The following is a 9206-nucleotide window of genomic DNA, read 5'->3' as shown; positions in this document are numbered from 1 at the left end:
GAGAAGGGAGAAGGGCCGCGTCAGCGGTTTCCGAATATTGCGGCCCCCTTAACGGCCGCGCCGGACTATCCGCATGGAAACACGGAATACTCGTGCACAATGGAATACATACGCGCTGCGATCTATGTCGAATACGTGCAGCTAGGGAGACGCGTCCCGGACGGCCCTCGAGCTGACTCACAAACTTCCGGGGCGACCGGTGCTGCTGACGTAAATCTGCAGTGAGATCCTCTCCCTGCTGCAGGCTCTTAAATTCGCGGAGTCCTGCATCAGCTACTCATCGCCAATCCTAAGGAATATGCGCCGCTTGATGGCGGCTCTTAACCCTTTCGGTCAGGCGAATCAATTTTTTTGACATGGAAGTGCAATTGTACGTTTCCTATGTATTTTTCGAGACTGAAACCGTACGTGATGTCAAAACCAGATCAAACCAAAAACGACCCCTAAAATGGGGTGAAAACAGGATGAATTATCAACATGGTTTTAGAAAGTGGACTTGAATGACATTTATATAAATATTTACTTTGAGACAGTACAAATTTAGGCCGGGAATAGGAGCAAATCCCAATATTATCTATATGCATCCCTAAGGTGGGTGAAAACTACCCCTATGCGTTGAATTTTGTAAATTTAATGTCCGTTCTGAGATCTCTGTTTGTCAAGCAATGAATGCCAAGCGTTTTTAATATACCTACGTTTATTATTATCAAATTTCTCCGCTAACGAATTTCGTTCACGAAAATGCGATATCTTGTGCACATATTTATTTACGAGGATTAGTAACAATTATAGATTCGCGAAAAATCCTAATCATTCTTAAGTTTAAGAATTTTCTTTACCTGAACATGCAAGAAGAATGTACGATTTTACATGGAGTATAAAAAAACGAAGAAAAGGAAAGTTTGCCACTACAGTGGCTTCTGTGACTGAAAGGGTTAAGGTCTGTTCGCCGGTTCGGAAATCATAACCATTTTCGACCAATCGCGGTGCCTACCCTATTATACATATATACTTACCCCGTGTCAAAGAACCTCGACGCCACCCTTTCCCCGAGCCTCGCACGAGAAGGGGCATAAAATCTTGGTAAAAATTTATTCTCGAGCTTGCGAGAAGTGTTTACCGTAGATAGATGAGCACTTCGCCATTCCATCGTCCGAAAGGAAAAAACTTTTTCCATCAAACTGCACCCATGCCTGTGCGATGGCTATGGCTACGTGTATTTGGCGAAATGGTATCGATAACGGCACACGCCCAGCCAGCAACCATCGTCGTATAACCTGCAAACTTTTCGACGTCTCTCTACACCGAAGTTTATATTCCATCACTCGTTCAACTTTCCATCCATCCCTCGCCATTTCGACGTTTGTTAATTGCATCAAATTCAGAACGCGGATCAGGGATCTGTCCTTCAAACTTTGACACGCGGATTTAATTTTATCCCATCCATTTCGACAACCCGCCATCGTATTTAATCCCACAAGGGTAAATACCTGTGGAGGAAATACAGATGTTTGACCGTTCGAAACGAACGGTGAACAGATTTCCTTGGATAGAGAATAAAAGGAAAATTTGCCCTCCGGCAAATTTACATATATATAGAGATAACGCTTATGCTTCAAATACAGCAAATATGCTGCACGTTTGTAAGTTCAAGGAATTCAAATTCGCCGGAAAATTGAACGCTTCCAAACTTCGCATTATGTCAGAATTTTATACGCACATACCCATATAGTAGTAAAACAAAAAATCGAAGGAAAAACAAGAGACAGGATACCTGAGTTGAATTTGAAATTCAATAAACCGTAATACGTATAGCTCGGCGTCGCCGTGCCGTGCCGATGAGGGTAGACATTAGAGTAGAAGAGTGGCAGAGGGACAGGGTTCGTATTGTTTGGCGAGCATTTCGACCTCTTTTTTATACATTTATTTCTCGATCCCTGTCCTTTTAAGTGAAGCGATCCAAGCTCAGAACAAACACAGGACATCTGCGTTAAGTGCGGAAAAGCGTAAAATTTTACAGCTGAACCCAGTTCTGTAACGCGAAGCATAAGGGGAAAAATTTAGCAAATTTAAAAATAACCAAAAACTATTAAACCTCAATATGTAGTAGCCTTTCAAATGCAATGATAATCGCGCGAGTGAATCTTCGGGATACCTAAAAACTATACAGTGTGATATAATTATCGATATGCCTTATTCGAGAACTGCGGTAGAAACTGACATTCGATTTTGAATCCTCGGAAAAAAAAATATTGTAAAGATTAGCAACAATCGTTGTTACATGCTTTTATAAATACCGAAAGGGGAGGATTTGTATGCTTGTTTGGGTACGTAGCGAGGGGTCGAATCAAATAAACAACGAATAAATGAATGGTAAACGTTTCATTTCGACGAAACATCGGAGTGCAGGTGTCACGTTCCGAGTGGCCAGCGCGGCTACAAAACGTACGTTGCAAATTCATCAAGCTCAAGCTAGAAAAGAGAGTTACCAGTGAAACGTGTTGAAATCTTTTTGGAAATAGAAAAATGTACTTCAGCTTTATCCTCATGATTCTGTTAAGGTATTGGGGGTTCAAAGTATTTCATAAAATTTAGATTTTCGGACTTCACCACCCATTTATTCTAATGAACATTGGAACGTTTGGCTGCTAATTCTGGATACTGGCTTCAGCCTCGTTGCAAATCGGGCTCGAAATGTGGAAAAACGGAAGTTCAAATTCACAAAATGCCGTTCAAATTTTATTCAACGCTTCTTATCACCACGGCCATCTACTTTCTACCTATATATGTTACACATTTATATAATACGATACAATGTCATTCTGCGTACATGTATCGCACGATTGTTGCAAGAAAAAGGCTGCTTTCAGTCATCCCTGTGATCTGACCCCAGGGGATGAATGAAGCCAATCTCGCTGAGAATGCATATTAGCATGAACATGAAGTAAATGCTGTAGAGCATGAAGCCGTAGGATCGTCGGGCGAGGTAACCGGTAGTGGTAAGGTAAGAGGCCGAGGCCATGAGCGAGCACAGCAGAAAGGCTATGCACCCGGGGCCCATAGCGCTGGCTCTTACGTGAGTTCGCAGGTCATCGTGTTTTGCCGCAGCGATTCCGTAGGTGAGACCCATGCCCAAGAGGGTGTTGAACAACGGCCCTCCGAAGCAGGCGGCGAACCCCATTCGAGGATAGCCCCGCTTTGCTATCGCCACGTTTGATATGAGGTCTGAAACAATGATAAAATGGAGTGCTCCGTTCCACTTTGATCCGACGCCACGTCAATCTTGACGGATTTATATGCTAATGTGGCTGTAGAGGTGGAGTGAATCTGTCTTGAGGATTTTTATTTATTTTTTTTTTTTTTTTTATAGATCGTATCTCACAAATCCCCCTTTCCAGTTTCTCCAGAGGAGTCCAGTGATCCACCGATAGAATGGGAATGAAGGTGAAAATTCTCAATGAACTGACCGAATGGATTTTCATGCAGGGTATGTACATGTGGAGGGACAACGTTCCTTATTCTCGAGAATTTTGATGACTCACCACCGATGCTGTTTCCCCATGCAAGAAACATCATTCCCAAAGTGCTGTCGGATATTTTCAAAGCAGTCCCTATTGTGTGGAGAACCGAGTAGACTTCCTTAGCTATCAAATATACAACTGCCATCGCTGCGAAGAATCCCAGGAACGCGAATGCCTGAATTCATTACTGAGTGAATCGCCTGTTCAAGACATTTAAACTTACGAAGCTGCTAATTCCGCCTCACGTTGTGAAACTTCGGCACTCTGTCCAGGTCAGTTGTAAGGAAAACGAACACCCCGCCGCTGATCCCGAGCACCAAAACCAATCCGTACAAAGGAACGGGACCAATGGAGTACGACCAAACTGAATATCTCAAGACAAAATACACACGGTTAGCTCATTACTCTGTCTGACTGTTCGATTGTTGACTCATTAATTTCGAAAGTAGATCCTCGTTACCGTCAAATAGAAAAGTAATGGCTACAGGCGTGATGCAGAGCTGGGTGCAGTTGAGGAGCTTCGACCAGCCTCGTTTCACCGCGGTCTGATTGACCACGGGGATCAGGAACTGTAGGAAGGCCATAGGGATCGCTCGAAGGATTATGTAAATGCGCGTACACTTCGAAGCCTCCGACCAGTCCTCCATGTTCATGGGCGAAACGTCGAAGAGGAATTCTCGATAGAGTCCCTGAGGTCGGCGAGAAGCGCCGTCGTCGACGCTCGAATCCTCCGTCGTGTCATCTTTGGCCAAGGCATTCTTCCGCTCAACGTCCAACACGATGTCTGAATATAACGCATGGATTCAAGATGGTAAGACTACCGTCGCGTTCGGAGGATGCTCTTCGGACCGTGCAGTTGATCTTGGCTAAATTGACGATCGAAGCGAAGAGATTCAGCGTCGTCGAACTTACCCAGTTTTGATTGTAATCCGACAGCCTTGGCGCGTGTGGGTAGCCGTGGGATGAGAGTTTCGTCCCGGTTAACCAAGTAAGTTTTCAACACGGTGCGGTCGTACAGGCTCGGTATTCGATCTGAATTCAGAGCTCAGTTAGGGACATTTCTGTCACGAAGGCTGACGGAATCCGCAGGCATGAGACTGGATCGGTACTTGTGTCATACCAACCTTGTGTCACGTTTTTTCTATTATCAATCATCTGCCCAATGACAACGACCACGATAAATCCGACGTACACGAAAATGAGACCTTGGAATAACGAAGAATAAGATCCGTTTTACGGGTTTGGAAAAAACACTTGGAAGAACGTACTCATGGCTTCCCATATGTGAACGGACTCGTCGCCGATAACGTAGGCTATCCAGCATACGGCACCGACGTAGAACGTGGTGTCGCGGATGTACGGGCGAAACTTTACTCTAAACGGCTGGACGACGGCTATGGAACCGGCTATGACCGTGGTAACGAAGACCCCGGCGCCAATGAGCTCGTTGAACATGACGACCGTCTCCTCGGCGGGAGCGACGAGGGCCGTGAAGATGTCGGGTGCTCCGTTACCGAAGGCGAGGATCGTCACCCCGGCGATGTTGTCCGAGAGGTGCATTATCTCGGCGATTATGCTCAGAGCGGGGCAAAAGCTGTTTTGAGGAAAATTTTCGTCAAGCCACATGTAATCTGGGGCGCTTTCGCGTCTTATGCCATCCCTTACAAGTTGTCGGCGGTAGTTCCTAGGATGAGGAACAAGTAAAGGAGCCACAGCATGTACAGAATAATTCCAAGAGTGATTAACGCCGTGTTCTCCGACGAAAATGCGCAGAACAAACCGGGTATGTACTGTATCGCCGCGTCCGTAAGGCAGTCTTGCGTTTCCTTCGTCCACTGGCACCTTTCTGCGGCTGGGATTTGCCATACGTAGCCGCAATCGTCCTGAAAGAGTTTCAGAGAACAGTGTGCTCTCGCGAATGCCACAGTCGTCTACCAAAGAAACTATTTCCGCCAACGAATTCTTACCTCATCTATCTCAGGGCCACCATGTCTGGCGATAATCGGCGGAAGATCTGAGGCCATTTAAAAATGTTTTTCCCCAAACTTCGCGGAGACTACAACCTACAACCTAACCTTATAACCTTTCAGCTCGATCATTACAGTGCAAGCGACATGTCGATAAAACAATACACGACGAATGTACCAAACTTATGATCTTTTACTTTTTTTCACTTCTCAAACGTTTCAAAGTGAAAATTTTATAAACTGGATTCAACGTTACACAACGTTCTCAACTAGCTACGTGTGCACATTTATTAAGTGCGAGAGACGAGTCTGACTACCACAGGTTTTTGTAATTTCTAGGGTGATTTTATTATTTCGTAGAGAATTGCGAATTGTGTGCAAAGCGGAACAGTGGAGAATGAGAAGTGAACTTCCGGTTCTCGCTTTGCCTTTGCATAGCTGCACATTTATAGTAGGACCAGGCAAAGATACAATGCAGAATTATGCAGAAACTTTTTCTACTAGCTAACCAGCTATCACTTTGTAAAATACAAAGTTACGTACGCGTGTAGAAATAAGCATCGTGATGCTGCGCTCGTTCACATACCACGTCTTGGCTGAACTCCCCGACAATTGCAGACATCTAGGGTATTCTGTCTCATTCTTATTGGCTTTACATTAACAGGAGTTTCGACATGGGCAGGCTGCGGTCCTTTATTTCAATTGGCAATCACGGTAAACACACAACATTTAAAAACACTTCTTATTTTTACGAACAAACAGCTCCTTCAATTCTTTTTCTTCTTATCTTCGACTGGACATTTCCGGCGACGAAAAATCGCGCATAAAAGTTTATTAATAATCCAGAAAAAGAACACCAAGCCAAATAATACGCCGGCAACAACATCCAAGAGTAGATACTGATACCAGGCTAGCTCGGATGCTGCAGTCCTGAGAGCCCTCGGCCCGTGACGTAGAATATACTCGACCCAGAAGACGGCTTCCTCAAGTGGAGCCTGCGGCCGGTCGCGAAATCTCCTCGAGGCTTGCCTGACGCGCTCGGTGTACCTGAAAAACAGGGTAAGAAAAGTCGGGGAAGCCCGAGGTTGGCTGAATCGAAAAATGCCATCAAGATCGGGATTCACTTCACCTGTTGTCGGTCAGCAATGCCTTCAAGTTCCCGTAGATATTGTCGTGGGATGGATTGTAGAAGTCCGTCATCAGGGCGTAGCCCTGCTCCACGCTATGGGCTACGTTGGCAAATTGGTCCCCATAAATTGGCATTCCGAGAATCGGCACTCCGCAGTACACGGCCTCCTGAGTGCTGAGGAGCCCTCCGTGGCTGAAGAAAACGCGAACGTTCGGATGGCCTGCAAGCGAAAAGCAGAAATGTTACAATATAATCTGTATCAATAGTCGAAATGGAATTCACCGCGAATGGCCGAGAAATGGCTGAGGGAGGGGGAAGGGAGAAGGGGCAGCAATTTCGATTCTCACGGCTGATTGGATCATCGGCCGTCGGGCAAGATCAAAGTTTGCAGATTTCTCAAAGGGTACGGAACGATTGGATTACACGTTATACACACGTATACATATAGGTATATATGTATATGTACGTAGTTATGTTTTCAGTGGGACGGCAAGGGTGTGGGGCGGACATACAGAGAACTGAGAGCTGCGGCACCCAATCGAAGCATTTCACGTTTCTCGGTAATTGCGGCATCTCCCGTTCGTCGCATTTCCATAGCACGCGCTGCGGGAGTTGACCGAACGCTTCCCGAAGAATAGCCAGATTCTTCGGCGGAAACGTCGTGCTATTCAGAACGGAACCTATGCTGAAATACACGACACCTTCCACTGCCGAGTCCAAATATTCCTTCAACTCTCTCGGGAGCCGGGCCGGACCGGAACTCGGAATGTGTATACCGCCGACTTCCTTCACTCCAGGTGCCATGGCCCGCGGGCTGGTCACCGAATGATGCCCGTTTACGAGAACCAGACCGACCTTGGACCGAAGGACGTCGAGAGGCGGGAGATCGGGGCCGAAGTAAGACTTGGCGATCTCGTAGCTCGGCTGATCCGAGTAGAATCTGTAGCCGATCTTTAAAGCCAGAAGGTAAACCGCGTTGAGGAGTCTCTCGTGGAAGCTCATGTGGCCGGGGTATCGGCTGAAAAAGTGTGGAATGTAGCTGGGATTGTCAGGATTGGACAAAGCGTCGGGCAGCCAGGGCATGGCGATGCTGGAAGTGACGCCGACGAAGGGGGTTCCGAATTTTTCTGCAAACCCCAGGAAGCAATCGGTCCCGAATATCTCGAAGATCGTCAGATCGAACCGCTCTTTGGTATCCAGAAGCTCCTTAACCCCGGGATGCTCGAATACCGGCCTGCAGATACCGACGCCGTTTTTCCATAAATACTTAGCGTTTGTCCATAGGGTGAAGTTCTCTACTACGCCGAGGTCCATCGAGCCGATCCGTGGAGGCAGGCTGGCCGAGATGTCAACGTCGGTAAGGTTCGGGATTTTCACCTTTTGAGGAAAGTGCGACACGACTCGAACCTCGTGCCCTCTTTCCGCCAGCCTTTTCAGGAGAGGCTCGAACGGAACGTAATGACTCTTGGCGTGGAGCGGCATTATAGCCAGGATCTTCGAAGCTTCGCTAAAACACTGCGAACAACTTATCACCCACAGCGAAAACACGAGGTATTTCATCCTCTGAGTCAGCCAGCAAGCTTGTAGACGTTTCAATATTGCGTACACGACTCTCGAACTCCGGCGACACAACTGCCGGTAGCTTTGCTGCAGTCCACTGCAGTTACGCCTGGCTTAACCTTGAATACAAGTTGGCTGGAAGCGAAAAGTACTTTGCGAATAAGGCGAAACAGACGTAATATCGCTTATTGTTAACTTGATGCATAATTTATTACACCAGAACACAGCTTGTGCCAACTGTTCAAACAGTCTTGTTTATAGATGAGTATTTCTTATAAAATTCATAAATTTCAGTGAGACTTTTACCATAATTTTTTATATTGAACAAAATTTCTATATATCCGTTGAAAATTGAAAAACATGTCGTATAAAGCTGAAGAAAAACGATAAAGAAGTCCAAACGACAATTTTTATAATATTGCATAGATCATTCCCTCATGCACTCTGGAATATAATAAGGGAATGACGAATTCGAATAAAAGCTACAGAAAACAGTGGTACACTACCTCAAATTTCTTTAGCATTTTGTGTATGCATATTACTCTCCAAAATGCAATTAAAAAAAAATTAAAACATGCACATGCACTGATTTTCCTCGATATATACGTACAGTGAGTTAATGATAAAGAAAACTGTAACTTTTAAATAACTTCAACTTAATACTTTTCTGCACAAACACAATACAGATTAGGAGTGTTGCCAGGTTTTACAAACTTAGGGCTGCGTTCGCAAATCTCATTCGATGCGATCATAAATCGAATATTCGTAACACGGTGAAGGAATGATTTTATTTTGCGGGACATGTATTTAAAATTGACTGGATGTATGGAAATAAATTCGATATCAAGATCCTCATATTTTTGCCGATAAAATTTCTCAAGAAACTTATCATTCTTCAAGGGACTAGCATCTTAAGTACGAATCTAAGGCGATTAACGTTTTGGAAGTTATCGGGGTCCTGAGGTATGAAAATCTGATGCACGTAATTAATTCTCTTTACGCATATAATTAGCTGTCGATACATCGAGC

At 45.2% G+C, this 9206-nt stretch overlaps 2 protein-coding genes across 2 annotated transcripts; both read right to left on the bottom strand.

Moving 5' to 3' along the window:
• Window positions 1-2866: 2866 nt before the first annotated feature.
• Window positions 2867-5545, bottom strand: LOC107228055 (putative sodium/calcium exchanger 7). The gene is made up of 9 exons (XM_046738300.1): window positions 5489-5545; window positions 5187-5404; window positions 4790-5115; window positions 4646-4726; window positions 4434-4553; window positions 3982-4305; window positions 3767-3885; window positions 3543-3696; window positions 2867-3225 (listed from the first exon to the last, which is right to left on the bottom strand). Exons 1-9 carry the CDS (start codon window positions 5543-5545, stop codon window positions 2867-2869), a joined length of 1758 nt encoding a protein of 585 aa, XP_046594256.1.
• A 616-nt stretch (window positions 5546-6161) lies between these two features.
• On the bottom strand, window positions 6162-8289 carry LOC107228054 (UDP-glucosyltransferase 2). The gene is made up of 3 exons (XM_015669399.2): window positions 7130-8289; window positions 6618-6837; window positions 6162-6535 (listed from the first exon to the last, which is right to left on the bottom strand). The coding sequence occupies exons 1-3, from the start codon at window positions 8175-8177 to the stop codon at window positions 6256-6258; spliced, it is 1548 nt and encodes a 515-aa protein (XP_015524885.1). The 5' UTR covers window positions 8178-8289; the 3' UTR covers window positions 6162-6255.
• Window positions 8290-9206: the final 917 nt, after the last annotated feature.

Source organism: Neodiprion lecontei, chromosome 1 (assembly GCF_021901455.1).
Source record: "Neodiprion lecontei isolate iyNeoLeco1 chromosome 1, iyNeoLeco1.1, whole genome shotgun sequence".
NCBI classification, from domain to species: Eukaryota; Metazoa; Arthropoda; class Insecta; order Hymenoptera; family Diprionidae; genus Neodiprion; species Neodiprion lecontei.
Note: the sequence above shows the minus strand (reverse complement) of the source record. Positions and strands in the feature narration are given on the sequence as shown.

Coding starts and splice junctions, on each gene's coding strand:
- LOC107228055 (XM_046738300.1), bottom strand. CDS start 5,545: ATGGCCTCAGATCTTCCGCCGATTATCGCCAGACATGGTGGCCCTGAG. Junction 4,306..4,433: donor CGGATTACAATCAAAACTGG/GTAAGTTCGACG, acceptor CGTTATATTCAG/ACATCGTGTTGGACGTTGAG. Junction 3,886..3,981: donor CATTACTTTTCTATTTGACG/GTAACGAGGATC, acceptor TGAGATATTCAG/TTTGGTCGTACTCCATTGGT.
- LOC107228054 (XM_015669399.2), bottom strand. CDS start 8,177: ATGAAATACCTCGTGTTTTCGCTGTGGGTGATAAGTTGTTCGCAGTGT. Junction 6,838..7,129: donor GCCGCAGCTCTCAGTTCTCT/GTATGTCCGCCC, acceptor TTTCGCTTGCAG/GCCATCCGAACGTTCGCGTT. Junction 6,536..6,617: donor GCATTGCTGACCGACAACAG/GTGAAGTGAATC, acceptor CCTGTTTTTCAG/GTACACCGAGCGCGTCAGGC.